The 15,534-nt window shown below is 44.2% G+C and overlaps 1 protein-coding gene across 4 annotated transcripts in view; it reads right to left on the bottom strand.

The window, feature by feature from the left end:
• Nucleotides 1-15,534, bottom strand: part of LOC122868184 (adenosine kinase-like) — a 103,936-nt gene that overhangs the window by 50,842 nt on the left and 37,560 nt on the right. For all 4 annotated transcript variants that reach the window (XM_044179933.1, XM_044179935.1, XM_044179934.1 and 1 more), the window contains exons 5-6: nucleotides 7,197-7,369; nucleotides 5,060-5,168 (exon numbers count right to left, since the gene is read on the bottom strand). In XM_044179933.1, the coding sequence (XP_044035868.1) occupies nucleotides 5,060-5,168; nucleotides 7,197-7,369 (282 nt within the window). The remainder of the gene's footprint in view (nucleotides 1-5,059; nucleotides 5,169-7,196; nucleotides 7,370-15,534) is intronic.

The following is a 15,534-nucleotide window of genomic DNA, read 5'->3' on the forward strand; positions in this document are numbered from 1 at the left end:
CTAAACCAAAATAGATGCCATTCAGTTTGATGAGAACTTCTCCTCTGTAATAACAAAATGAGGTGAACCCTGACATCCTGTAAACTTCCTCCACAACAATTTCAAACATAGTTGCTTTTCCAAAGCTTACTGTGTTTATATTGTACTTAATAAAACAAATAAATGGAAATTTCAACAGTGGGGGAAAGTAATAAGTACATTTACTAAGATACTGTACAATACAATTCTAAGGTAATTGTACTTTACTTGAGTATTTCCATTTAATGATACTCCATTGCTTTTCAAAAGAAAATATTGTACATTTTACTCCACTACATTTATCTGACAGCTATTACTAGTTACTTTGTAGAATAAGATTTTACATAAAGCATATTATAATTTTATAAAATATGAGGCATTGTCCAGCAGTTTATCTACAATAAAAATCATCAGTAATAACAATTTAATAATACAATGCCTTTATAATAATATAACACTCTGAAAGGAACCAATCTGCATAAAGAGTACTTTTACATTTGATGCTTAAGAACATTTTCTTGACAACATTCTAAATTTAAAACTATTATGTATTGGATTCGAAAATTTCTGAATGGGCTGAAAACAACACAAACTGCACCAATTTACTGCAGAGTTATGTTTACAGTGTCGTATTGCTACTTATACTAAAGCAAGACATCTGAAATCTTCCACCTCTGCCATGAAGAAGTGAAACCAAATCAGGAGTAAGGATAATTGTAAACAACCTAAATAAATCCCTCAGACGAGTGAAAGCCACAGGCAGCCAGCGTCATTTGGCCTCTCCACCCTAATTTACCACGCTCCGCCCACTCAGGCCTGCAGGGCTGTGGAGCTGGCTGATCCTCCAGCAGGGCTGGGCCAGCCCATACATCCCACTGGCACGGGACGCCCCGCCGAGAGCCAATCACCAAGCCCGCACTCCTGACAGCTCATTACCACTCAATTAGGCAGGTGCACCTCCACGCACAGCCTTCTGACAAATACAGCCCTCCCAGATGCATGTTTAACATTCGAGAGAATTATATAGTGACAGCAAACACTAAACGCCTCACCCTTATCACTTGATTGCCTCAAGATTTAAATCCTATAATTGGTCCAGGCCAGCAGGAGAAAAAAAAATAAGCCAATAAATATGATGCAGTCAGCTTGTAATTGAACAATTATGAATTCATATTCATAAGATGCTTGCTGGCAATTACAAAATACCATCTGATTAGGCACAATTTGAAATAACATTGTTCCATGCTAAAGACACTGTGGTGTCAGTCTAATAAAGAGAAGACACATCATAGCAGTTGCTCGCCCACTGACATGACCTCCAGAGATAGGAGACACACTGACACAGTGGCTTGGCCAGTGACGGACAGGACTTGGCACCCATCGTTCTTTGTCCCTTAAACCTACTGCTCACACTCACTCACACAGAAAAATAACAACACCAAGGGTTGACTTTCAAATTTTAACACCAGTGGGCACAGATTGTGCACATAACAAAACACAAGCAAGGCGAAAAAATGTTGATCCCATGAGAACAGATTCTAATCAAGATGAAATGATTTACAAATCTATTTAATAAGGCTTGCCAGAAGTCAAACTTGGCATGTAAATGCAGTGGGGATTAAATTTCATCGGCAACCAAGACTGTAACTGATCGCCTGCAGACAAAGGGGGAGCCTGCCAGTTTTTTTCTCCCCCCTCCACTTCTCTTTCCTCCCTTCCTCCCTCCCTCCCTTCCTCCCTCTCTCCATTGCCTGCATTTTGCCTCGTGATCCCTCCCTGGCTATGTGGAAGGACAGGGGCAGTGCAGAGTGGTGCAGTACAGAGTGGAGAGGAAAGAGAGAAAAGACAGAAAAGGAGAGGGAGGAGATGGAGACAGAGGAAGGGAGGAATATTGGAGATAAAGAGCAGTGGTGAGAGGGAGAGTGGAAGGAGAGAGGAGGATAGAAAAGGATAGAGGAAGAGAGGTAGAGGAAGCACAAGGTCAGCGTGAGGACAGTGTAGTCCTCTGAGTTGGACAGAGACACAGCCGCAGTCACCTCTGTGCTAATCAGCCCTTCGACTGGCAGATGAGATGTCAGTTGTGTGTGTGGAAAACCTCTCCCTTCACATTTTTGGCTGCAAATTGCAGGGGTTGGTGGGGCAGAGTAACAATGTGTGTGTGTGTGTGTATATATGTGTGCCACTCTGGAGTGTAAGCAGGCTGACGTGCTGCTTGTGGTGCCAGTATTGCGCTTTTTACCCCTCCTTTTGCCCTCCCCTTCTTCTCTTTTTCTTGCATATTATGCTACGATGACTGAAGCTGGACTCAGCTTTCCCCTGCAGTGAGGGCAAGAGTAAAACTGCCAATTAATGCTATATGCAGTATGACAGTGTTAACAATGTGAGGTATTCTGCTAAAAAAGGTGGGCTAGCTGTTTTCCTTGGGCGTGGCTAAGCTCTCGCAGGCTAACAGGGATTAGCTTAGGGCGTAAACGAACAGCGTCCACAGCTGTGATCAGGTTTGTGACCTAACAGCACTGCAGCTTGTGTCTCATTGGGTGAGTTTTGTGTATCAGGCCAGTTGGCAGAGGCGAGTGTCTCCTCCGTCTATCCTTGGGTTATTTCTGACCATCTGTGCCCAGTCATTAACAGGCCTTTTCACAGTCAATTGTCTTGTTCGGCTCCCCTCTTCTTCATTTCTGTTACTTGCTCTGTGCATGATCATGAGATGGACCAAGTGCTCTTCTTTTTTCCTAAATGTAAATGGCACAAGTTAGGAGAGGCCATTTTATTAGCTGGGGCTAAGGATAGCTGTATAGCCATAGGTTAATTCAAAGTGGCATCGTGGAGAATGCATCAAACAGTAGAGATCAAATTACTGGGCAAAGAAGCTCAGTAGTAAGAAAAACAAGCCAGTGGTATGCTGCAGAATGTGTGCGTGCATGCTGTGTGTGTTTAGCAGCAAGTGTATGTGTGCCTGATAGACTGAAGAAAGAGACAGGGGGAGGCAAAGAGGAGAGGAGGGAGGGTGTCTATAGAGGGCCAAGGGGGGATGGGGATGGAAGGAAAGATGGAGTGAAGGGGAGGAGGGGGGGAAAGAGGCTAACTGGGCCAGCATGCACACATCACCCCCACCAATTAGAGTCACTCATCTCCCCTTTATACAATACATCACCCTCCATTTCTGATGTTTACACTCGTCGGGAAAAGAAATAACTGTAAACATCACTGCAGTAGCGATGGCATTCAACAAAAAAAGAGATATCCTCTGCCTGAAATGCATTTAGCCATTCCTTCTTCCCCCTCGCGCCTTTGTTATTGGTCTTTGTGCAATGATTTGCCTAAGGACCCAGATTTCCTAGCAACAGCCTGCCACCAAACATTTGGCAGGAGTTCAACATTCTCTCTCTTTGTGAGAAATGGCAGTGCTGCCTCCCTGCTCTGCGTCTGCCACCAGCCCTGCTGCTGCTGCCGCCGCTGCTGCTGGATGAGCCAGACTGGCTGCAAGAGCCTTCTAATAATTCTGTTTTCATCCAATCACACCACATAGTAGCAGGCACCTTGAGAGCCTCTGCCAGGAATCATCAATCACCTCTTTAACACACATGCACCAACAAATATAGACACACTGTGAGCAAATAACATGCTAACATACACACATGCACGTTTTTCAGTAATTACATTTGCAGATTAGAGCGTAAAAGACCACCCAGCACTCATTTAATGAAAATCAACAAAGTACATTAATACACAGCAGAGATTGGTACAGTGAGAGAGAGAGAGAGAGAGGGAGGGAGAAAATGTACAATCTGGCTGTAAATTGGGTAAATACATCTGAGTGCTCTCGACAAGGTTAATGGAGAGAGGAGGCCTTAGTGAACACCGGTCTAGACACGCCACACAGTATTAAGTGGGAATAGCTGTGGCAGTGTATCTGGCTAAGTACTTTAGAAGTGCGAATGGGACTCTAATAAAGCGAATGATCCCCCTGTTTTGACAAAGAGGCCCAGGAGGGACGCTGGAAACAACTTTTGAGATTCCAAGCACTGACAAACACCCATTTGTGGCCCTTCTATCCCCCCTCAAATCCCACGGAAGCTTTTCCCTGCGCGCAAGACTGTCGGATGTGGGCAAAACCCAACTGCCAATTTGCAGAGGATGTGCCGTGTTTGCTAATGCGAAGCAGAAGCTAAAAATGAGACCACACAAACTCTGGAGGATGGACTGACTGATTTGCTTTCTGGCACAAGCACTGACAGCTTTTTTTTGGGGGGGGGTGTTTGTTTCTGCGACTGGGCGGCTTATTATGAAACCTCTGTCATTATTTGACTACAGTACACTCATGTTTAGAGGGCTTGTGGGCAACAGGGAGAGCACTGTGAATTTCACTTGGGACAATATGCCGAGCAGTATGTTGATGGCTAGGCTGTAATGCTGATTTATGCCGATAATGAACTGCTTAAAGACATGGAATGCAGTGCAATTTCAGGGCTATCATCTTGACTTGAGATCAGAGAAAATGTTGATCTACCAGAATTAAATGTAATCCCAAACAGTGAAACATGAGCATGGCAGGCCATCCTACTCCAGAACCTGTAAATGAAGACAATGAAGTGCAGCTTGAGTGTGTGTGAATGTCTAAGCGCACATCTGTCCTCCTCAATCTGTGTGTGTGTGTGTGTTTTGTCTGTAAGGGGAAGATTGTGTAGGAGGGGGTAAGGCAGAGTGAACTTGAATAATCAATTTTCACACTTTCACACTTTCACAGCACCTGTTGGCTTGTCTTCATGATAAAAGAAATGAATGAATGCATTACATGTAGAACAATTTCACACTGTGCTGCAGCTTCGTGCACAAAGACGAGGAGAAAATAGAGAGAATGGAGCTGTATTGTCTCAATAGGTAACGTAGCTCATTTCACTCAACAAAGGACGAATGGATATATTGACAATGCAGAATGCGCACTGAGGCATTTCCTGAATAAAGCCTCTTAACATTTTGTCCTCTTCTGGCAATAGAGTTGGGGAACAGTCATTTTGAATGTAGAGGGTCTCTTACTTACCGCAATATAATAGACCTTGGCTTTCTTCACCAGCTCCCAGTTGCTGTCCAAGTCCAGGTGTTTTTCCTTTTTGTAGCAGTTTGCCGCTGCCAGGTTAGCAACAAGGGACCTGCCGAGACAGACCCCATAAATCTTCCACCTCGCTTATCATCCATCTTAATTTTGTCTCAAAAACATCCCTAAAAACACTCGGGCCCCAGACTTTCCTTTGTTCTTTCAAGATCTAAAAGGATGATAACGGTTTCTTAGAATGTCTGAACCAAGATGAAATCTTTATTTCTTTTCTTTGAAAAAAAGGGGTTATCTCAAACACCAAAAAAGAAGAGACTGAAATAAGCAGAGGGATTTTCAAGGCCAACAATGAGCCACCTCCAAATTATTCATATTATCATATATTATCACCTGGAAAAGTGGTCCATTGTTAAAAAAGATGGAAAAACAACAGAAATGTATTACTAAATGAATACTTGAGTTGAGTAGTGAGTGGTGGGAGCAGGAAAGTGAGGCAGGTGGCATTATCTTAACATAGTTTATTAGCCAGTCCTTATGCGTTGTCGTTTTATGAGCGGCCATCAAAATTAGAGCAGCCATCATCACTACTTAGGGTAAAACTGTTAGACGACCATATGACAGGAAAGTGGTGCAATAGGAAGAGGTCCGTTCTCACCCAGCGAGGAAAATGCTAACCATGGTTAGCATGGAGAGCATCAAGCATCAATATCCATAATGAAACATCCTTGTATGGTGAAAAGGACTTTGTTTCTCTACAACTTGTCTTCTCAGGCTATATATTCTCCAACCAAGACTTGCCAGTTGACAAACTAACCATTTGGTTAATGGAGCTGAGCTTGTTGGCAGTGCTAAATGGTATGGTAGGAAGCACTAAGGTTACATTCCAGACTCAGTTCAGGGGAAAACAAGTTACAGATTCAACATCTTATAGGCAACTGCACAGGTTAGTAACAACTTTTACTCTAACTGAAGCTTATTACGCTTAGAGGTTATCACTAAGTTCTTTAAGCAATCTCAAATGTTTAAATATTTTAAACATTAGCACAATTTATCACAAAATAACATAAAATTGATCACAGATTGTAGCAACATTTTTTTTTTTTTAGAAAAGCAGATGCAAAATAAGTCATTTTGCGCTACAATTATCACACAAAAACTCTCAGATCCCTGAGGGACTGACTGATTGAACCTTTGATTACACATGTAAGAACTGAGAAAAACTTATTTCCTAACACCTAAAATGTGATTATTCAACATACAGTATCGTCACAGATTGGAACTCATATTGTCAGATTGAGTAGGGGAGGTAGATTTTTTTTCCTTTGAAGACTTGCACTAATCTTAGCCTGGGGGCTGTGACATACTGGCTCCCAATCCTTCAAAGGCATCACCCTTCCAATCTGGCCCTGCCGGCGACCTTTCCTCTGGCCTCTTGAGCTGTCTGTTAAACACCTGTAAGAAATATTACAGAGCTCGTCTCCCTGAGCACGGCACCTGACCTTTTCAGGTGTCAGAGCCCTCATCAAACAAGCCCACTAAGACCATTCAGCAGGGCTGGCTCGCGGGGCAGTTGAGGTCCAGCCGTTGACTGACTGACAACTCCAGTAGCAGTGAATGAAGGGCTGCAGAGGAGGGGAGTGTTTAGAGAAGGAGGTTATTGATCCACACCTGGTCTATCATGAACTGGAGGCCTCGCTGTTAGTGATATGTGTGTGTGTGTGTGTGTGTGTGTGTGCGTGTAGGTTTTGACCTCTGCTGTCTCAGACGTGCTGATGATGATGCTAGCGTGAGAGTCGCCAGAGACGCTAAAGCCCCTTTTACAGCCGAGAAGGCTGACAGGTGAGAACTGGGATAGCCCAGCCATCTCTAACACATTGCTACTGTCAGCCTATAGATGGATGACAACCCACTGGGGCGGCACAGACTGAGTGGGGGCCTAGAAAAAACGCACTCAAGCTGTTCTTTTTCCTTTTGATGTGTGAGCCGAGCTATGATTCCCTGTTATGACTTCCAGCCCCAAGAAGTCAACTGCCTGCCGGAGGATGTAAAAATGAACCAAAAGGACTATTTCGAATCTGAGCTATAGGGTCATTTCTTGGTCAAAGGTAACTGAAAGGTGGCTAACCTATTGTCCCCGGTGATACAGGCTGCACAGGTACCGGTCGGCTCCTCGTTTTGTTCATAGTAATGTGCGTCAACATGGGCTTCTTCAGCCTTCTTCTTCAGGATCTCCCCAAAGTGGTCGGTACCGATGCACCCGAAGAAGGTAGCCACCTTATGGGGTTTCTGGATCATCCACTAAAAAAGAGAAAATAAAAACAGCAGTTACAGTGAGCTCAGTTTACAAAATATAAGTCTGTTTGAAGGGTCAAGTTCAGCTAAGGCAGATGGCATACAAACTGTAGCTTCACAGCAAACATACTGCTTGTGATATATGAGGGCTGTGAGCTGTCGTAAACAACCCAAGACCAATTCCACTCCACATAGAGGCACTATTCTCATCCAAGCACTCCTTCTTCCCTGTGTGCTAAAAACAGTCTCATCTCCTTATTTACACAAACCCCATAATTCAAGGCTCCATCCTACTTATGCAAACACAGACTCTGTGTGTGTGAGAGTATGTACCTGCTACCACAGGACACTCCCCCGAACTGCTCATCTGCCATTTTTTGGTCTCAACAGTTCTGATGTACTCAGTGACTTTTACCTGATGAGAGGGGGGGGGCTGCTCAAATTCTACACCGCTCAGGTTTAACCTCCAAAGATTTATTGACGTACAGTACGTGCTGCTGTTTGCTCATTTTATTGCAGCCTCCTGTTTTGTTGCTGACGGGGGCCCCTTGTGAATGAGATGCTGCTGCTTTTGGGGATGACCTGTATATGTGTGAAATTAATCATTTCACACAACCAAATAGCATCTCGGTGGGGGAAGAAAAATGCATTTTCATCACCCATCCAGAGATGCTCTTTCTGTTATTTTGTGCTCCCCCCTCTTGTCTCCAGGTAACTAGTTCAGATGGAAACAAATAAATAATCAAAAAGAAAAAAAATTACCCAGGATTACTTTAAGCAAGGGTCAGATGTGTTTTCAGACCAAGGCTGCCAATTTACATGCACAGCTGATGTGGGAGGGTTTTGTGGCTTTTACCTGGTAAAACATCAGTCATCATTTCCAATAGCTCAAGGTGATATCTTCAAATTTCATGTTTTGTATGACCAACAATCCAAAACCCAAAACCTATTCAATTTAGAGCGAGAGTTCAGAAACAGAGAAGAGTGACCAATCCTCACATTTAGTTGTAGCTGCAACCAGCAAATGTTTGGTATTTTTACTTGATAAATGACAAACAATCAAGCGATCAAAAATAATGTTGCAATAATTGTCAAGCCGGGGAACCAAGTTGGCAGGAGTAGGACCCAAATGCAGACACTCAGGTGGAGTAGGTGCAGTTTATATCTTTTAATGAAAGAAAAAAAGCTTATACTGATACCCAGGCAGGCAGTGGTAAAACTCAGGAGGCCGGCAACAATGGAAAAACCCCTTTGGAGGTCAAACTGAAGGCTGGCGGCGAAGACAGAAGCACTCCAGAGGTCGCCGACAAAGGCGAATTTCCTGTGGAGGTCGGACAGGATGCCGGCGGTGAAGACAGAAACCCTCTGGAGGCCGGCGACGAAGGCGGAACCCCTCAGGAGGCCGGCAGCAAATGCAGAACTTCTCAGGTGGTCGAGCAGGTGGCCGACAATGTAGATGCAACCGCTCTAGAGGCTGGCCACGTGGCTGGAGATCTGAGCAGGAGGCCGGCGACAGAGAGACTGGCAGAGAAGCCGGTGGAGCCAGGGATGCCAGGAAACCAGGAAGCTGCAGCTCAGGTGGATCAGAAGGCTGCTGTTGCTCAACAGGAACAGGACATTGCTGCAACTCAGGAACTGGTGATTGCAGCAGCTCAGGAACAGGAGACAGCCGTGGCTCAGCAGAAACTAGAGACTGCTGTAGCTCAGCGGATTGCTGCAGCTCCGCAGGAACAGGAGTAAGCTGCAGTCCAGGAGGCTCCTGCAGCTCAGGAGGTTCAGGAGGTGACAGGCAGGTCTCTGAGGCGCTGGGCAGCTGACTCTCAGAGGCGCTGGGCAGTGGTGAGGACGAAGAGCTGGGCAGCGGTGAGGACAAGGAGCTGGGCAGCGGTGAGGACAAAGAGCTGGACGACTGTGAGGAACAGTGTCGGCGGGACCCAAGCTTCCTTTAGGGGGGCTACCCAGAGGGTGGCTCCAGGACTATGTTGATAGGTTTTCAATGTAATGTCATTTGAGTGGGTCCCAGGGAAAATTGTGCGGGTCCTCAATAAAATGTGTGTTTTGTGACAAATTGTAGTGTTAAACTTGTGTTTGATGTTATATGGTTATATTCATGTTGTTAGGTGTGTAACGGTACACAAAATTCACAGTTCGGTATGTACCTCGGTTTTAGGGTTTGAAATCAACTTTGTCATTTATTTTGAAATGTAAATATTCAACAGTGGCTCATTGGCCATAATTCTTACTGTAACAGATAAGGCACTCAAATACTGGCATACTGTTAATAAGAAAAAATAAATAACACAAATAAATAATAAATGCTCCAGTCATGCTCCATCTGGAGTGCTGGAATACAGTTTGACACTAATGTGTGTGTCCATGTTAACTGTAACTAGCTGTAACTGTAATGCTCCCATAAAGCTGAGCAGCGATACTACATGAGCTTGACTAACCAGGCTAAATTGACATGCTATAGCTACACAACAACTGGTGCACTGTCAAAACGTTCAGAGTAAAACTCATGTTCTAAAGGTGAGGTTTCTTTTGTTTATTGCTATGATTTCAACACAGATTTTTCGTCCACAATGTAGCATTGTCAGGGAAAAATAGTGTGCGTCCCCCGGACGAGTCGATAGTGAGTTTACTGCGTCCTTTTGGATTTTAATGTGTCAGAGACGCAGAACGCGTACCTAGCAACATCACTGCAATAGACTAATGAATTAATCAAATCTTTTAAGCACTTGTGCCAGCAAAAGGAACAGAAATAATGCCACATATGCCTGCTGTATCTTGGTCCATGAGCGGGCCAACCACGTGTCATCTTGAGTCATGGTTCAGTCATTCAGCCGTGCCCCCCCCATCCCCACCTGGCTGAAATACAAATACACACAAACATGTATGCGCAAATCCAATGCGAAAGCCGACAGAAGCAAGCTCTTCTTCCCTAACCTCTTGCTGCAGGCACCTCACACTTATCAAGGTCACTGGCTTGGGTACACGTCAAGTCCTATCTGATTTTCCCTACGCCGTGATGAGCTCCGAATCCAAGGTTAGGAGCTGCAGGCTGTAAATAATGACAGCGCGGCCCCTCCATTTGCAGACCTCTTAGGTGGGAATAGAGAGGGCCACTCAGGGGCCCCCGTCCCTCTGATGACAACATGGTGAATCACAGTGGAACCACCGACCTCGCAACCATACCCACCCTCCACCTCCATCTGAACTCTCCTGCCTCCTCCACCTCCTCCACCTCCTCTCCCTCTCTCTCTGACCGTCGGCTGTACTCTCACTGCCAGCTCAGCTTGTCATTTTACAGGGTCATTAACAGACACACATACACACTAACATGTGCATGAGTACACAGTGTACCCACGCAGGGAAAAGGCTGACATACACAAATATACACACATACAGACAAATCCTCTCTAGTGCCACAGCATCAAAACTCCCTCCCTTCCTAGAAAAACCCACCCCTGCTTTTGCCAGAAGCTGCTCTCCGACTCCAATAAACACAAAGCAGCAATAGATAAGAAGAAAATGTCTTCATTATGAGCATGTAAAAAACGTATCTTGCAGTTTTTTTTCTCCTCTGTGGTGCACAGGAGCGGGGAGTTATATCAATTCATTTCCATCCCTGGCACCCTGCAGACAATCCCTCTCCATTCCCAGATTATGTGAGATAATACCTCCATTATGACAAAAGCGCTATTCGTGGGGTCGCCGAGAGGTCAACCAACCCTGCGCTGGGTATTCATGCTTAGTCACATCCCAATTATACCGCAGTGGCAGAGGCAGAAATTGGCAAATGTACATCAAGGCGCTTCATTACTGAGGGCCGCTCCAGTGAAATTAAGCAGCAGATGAGACAGAGTGAGATTTGCCCCCAGGCGGCATGTTAGAGAGAGAGTGAGAGAGAGAGAGAGAGAGTGGGAGAGAGAGAGAGGGAGAGAGAGAGAGAAGGAGGATGGGAAGAAAGAGGGAAGCTAAAGTAACAGATTTTTCTGAAGGTGCTGGGAGCTTGTATCTTGCACAGCAGCTAATGTATATTTACTTAACTAGGGAGAACGCCGGTCCCCAAAGATTAATAAGTTCCCATGATACACCACACCACAAACTATCTCTAGGTACGTTTAGATACGGAAGGGAAACCTAATACAAACAAGCGAGAAAAATCTCCCTGAAAAGCAGGGGGTAAGTTGCTGCACAGGCATACTTGCTAAAGGCAAAGTGATGATAAGTATACATTTTGTTAACTGGAGAATAAGTCTCGTGTCTCTTTCTGTTTGGCTTCCATTTATCCATATAATATCACCCTCCCACCCACCCAACACTGGCCCCGGGGGCCCCAGATAGCTATTAATTATAACATCTCATAGTTGCAAGTAGCCCCACTTGGGGAGCTGACCTAGGCCTGCTCCTGAACATCCAGCAGCTGCCACTCTTCACTACGGAGGCAGCCGCTTCGCGAGGCAGCCGCTTCGCGTGGCAGCTTCCAGGAGGGCAATTACACAGCCCAGATGAGATGAGGCGGCTGAATGTTTGGGACTTGAGCGCTCAGACTGCCATTAGCACTATAAGCTATTACATTCCTTCTTTTTTTTTTACTCCCCTATGTCTCCTTGCTCACTTGCTGTTGTATATTGATGAAGTGGTAATGGGACCTCTAGTTAGATATTCCTCCTGTAAAAACATTGTCTTGTTTCTAGTCTCCCTCAGGGGTCAATATATTCTCCCAGAGTTGCTGGGAATCATTTCTGCTCTATTAATGATGCAATTCCAATGCAATTCAGATCTACTGAAGACGCTGCACAGTGGGCTTTTGTGGAGAGTTGATAGATGACGCTGTGTGTTATCCTGCAGTTCGAAAACAAAGTGCACAGCAGCTCTGCACAGCAGCTCTGCACATCACCAGGAAGCTGGTTGTCACTCCAGTTTCCACCCTCTCACACTGCTCAGTAAAAACAAGGAGAGAGGAGAAGTCTCCATTCTCCTCGCTTCACCTCACCAGCGGGGTCCTCTTGAGAAGAACATGTCCATGCCTAATGATGGTCACATTAATTATAGGCTTATCAACCCCGCAAAAATTCAATAGGGCTATTTATAGAGGCCTAAAATAGCATAGGCGAGAGTGCTGCACGCCGGGGTGGCCTGTAACAGGCTCCTCTCGCTCCACAGTCTGTCATTAGAGCCAGAGGTGGAGGCTGATATCCGTGTTTCTTTTTACTGTGCAGTTAAAACAACTAACAAACATCTGTCCATCAGGACCTGTCATAGCAAGCGATTTTATATAAAGCACGGCAGAGCGGTGGGCCCTCAACACGAGCGCTGACATTGATGAGGTCTGGCAGCTTCCATTAAATCACTCTTTCCTGTAAAGTGCCGGGCATCAAAGCAACCGGCCGAGGATTTTTCACTCAATCAGGTAACACACAAGCCCCCCACTCCCCACCCTCCTCCCTGTCCTCTCAGGGGCTGGAGCCTTCTGGTCAATAACTCCAATCAGTTCAATTTCATGCACAGTTAGCCATGTTGGGGTACTAGGGCACTGCTCACGTTGGGGTTGCATATGTTGTTGTCGCTGTTGTTGTTTTTCTTTAATTTTTTCTCTTCCCTGGGAGGGTTGATAAGTGGGGTGGAGACCTGTACTGTGTAAAAGTGGAGACTAGCCAGGGCTAGCATGGTTGTTTTAACTCTGCCTCACCAAAGCGGGCTCCCTGCCAAGCCATTAAAAGTCTCTGTGCTCTGCTTCAGTGACACAGCTAAAAGAATAGAGAGCAGGCAAGAGGGAGAGCTGTAAATGATCAACACGATAATGAGCTGATTATCAGTCAAAGGCATGGATAAGCTCTCTCTCCAGTAATTTCCTTTCAGATCAGTCAACCAAATTCTCCTCTCTGCAATCAACACTCAAAGGGGAGGCATAGCATGTAGCCCGATGGGAAGCCGGCCCAATATCAGCTTCAAATATCCAGATCCTCGTTGTCTTCTGATCAGTGCCTGGCTCGTCCCTTGCCGACACACCAGCATGGTGGGGAGGCTTGTGTATCACTACTCAAGTCTGCTTTTGCAATGGTTGTTTCACAGTTGTCATGCAGCTTTAGGCTCTGGCTGCAGGACAATATAAAGCTGACTGATGCTCTAATGATGTTCAAATGTACTGTGCAATCTGCAAGTATTTGGACAATGACTCATTTCCTATTGTTTTGGCTCTACTTCAGCATTACATTTCAAACTTTAAGTGAGGTTAAAGTGCTGAGTCTCAGCTTTAGAGATCCCATTAAATGGGGACTTTAACTTCTTGGAAAACTGTTTCTTCCTAGAAATCAGTTCAATTTCAATGATGACCTTGTGTTGCACTAGTGGGAGTGACTAAGAAGTCCAGCCAATAAGGCTATCCTACGCTTCAGCTTTTCCTATCGAATAAAACTGATCCTGATATCCCATTGGTTTACACTTTGATCCTTCACTGTGCTATGTCCCACCACAACAACCTGTTTCTATGGGAATTTAATTGTATTAAGGAAGTAATGATACAATTTCATGGGACCTTTAAGTGTGTTTGAAGGTGTTTGCATACATAATGAGTGAACAATGTAGGGATTCGTGCCAGTGCAACCAGATGAAGATTTCCTCATTAGTTAGTTATTTTGCATTAAAATATTGTGCAAATGAAAATCAATTTGCGCTTCCATCAACTACTGTTATGCAAATAGACTTGAAGCCACAACAAGATTACATAATTAATCTAAACCCTGTATCTTTGATGATGGCTTTTCATTGCTGATTCCCACTTAAGATGGCATTTGTATTATGCATGTGATCCATGCATACTGTGTCATATTTTTATTTAGCCACTGGAAATATAGAGGGATAACTTGACGTGTTACATTACATTAACGCAAATCTTATTATTATTATATTACATATTCTTTATACTTTGAAAATGAGCACATTCCTTGATCTATATTTTGAGTATTCCATTATAAACACTGTACAGCTCTTTTCATTCTAAAACAGATACACATTATTTTTGTAAATTTCTATTTTATATTTAAGATTCTTAACTTGCAGTACTTTTCATTTCTCTTACTATGTTTATTGTGAACGTTATGCACCAAAATATCAAGGCTAATTCCTTGTATGTGAAAACTTACTTGGCAATAAACCTGTTTTTGAATCGGATTCTAATTTCTAATTTTTTAGGGGCAGACATTGCACCTCTGTGCTTTTTATTCTTAATTTTTTGGGATTTCTGGCAGCCAGATGCATGTGATTTGTTTTTCTTGTTGACTTTATTAGATACCTGACCTGTAATATCTACAATATGCAAAATCTTCCATCTCTAACAATATTAGAGATGGGAAATATATTATTATCTCTAACTTATTTTGTGATTAGTTTTTTTCTCTGACAACTGTGGCATTTCTGGTAATTGTAGTGTGACTTTCTGAATTTCATTTTTATTCTCAATTTGAAAATGTGCATGTAAACAGGTACATGGAAAAATACCTATTGTTTTATTTTAGAGCCAGTGTGCTAGAGTACAGAGCCACACACAAATAAACACAATAACAAATACTGTCTAAATGCATATGGACTGCACTGTACATGGTATAGGCTATATTTAAAACCCAACAAATAAAAAAACAAAACAAAACAGAGAGGATGCTACAAGTGAGAAGGAAGTAAATAGTCTGTCTCTAGTAGACACTGGTACACTACCCCAAGGGACTGATGTTAGAAAACACAAAACACCAAAACAAACGAAGGCAGCTTCCGTGTCCGCATACACGTGTGTCACAGACGGGGTGGCGGGCAGGAAGGTGACAGCTCCCTGGAACAGCCCCCGATGATAAGCATCAAAGTCGATGACGCGCTGACACACTCCATAGGTTCTGATGTTAAACACGACAAGAATGTCCCCGACAGTATCTCTGCACCCTCTTCAGAGAGCTATCAAAGGGCAAGTTCAGTGAGCACACAAAATAAACCCCACCACACACACACACACCTCCTAACACATCTCACTGCAGCATCTTCGCACTGCATAGGAATCAGGAATCTGTCGCTGTCCCCAGGCGGCAAGTTTATCTAAAAAGGAAACACCTGATTTTTCTTTTTCTTTTTGGCTCCTCTTCATTCCTCGCCTCCCTTGTTAAACACACAACCTTGATTTT

The sequence above is a fragment of the Siniperca chuatsi genome, linkage group LG20, assembly GCF_020085105.1.
Source record: "Siniperca chuatsi isolate FFG_IHB_CAS linkage group LG20, ASM2008510v1, whole genome shotgun sequence".
In the NCBI taxonomy this organism is placed as follows: Eukaryota; Metazoa; Chordata; class Actinopteri; order Centrarchiformes; family Sinipercidae; genus Siniperca; species Siniperca chuatsi.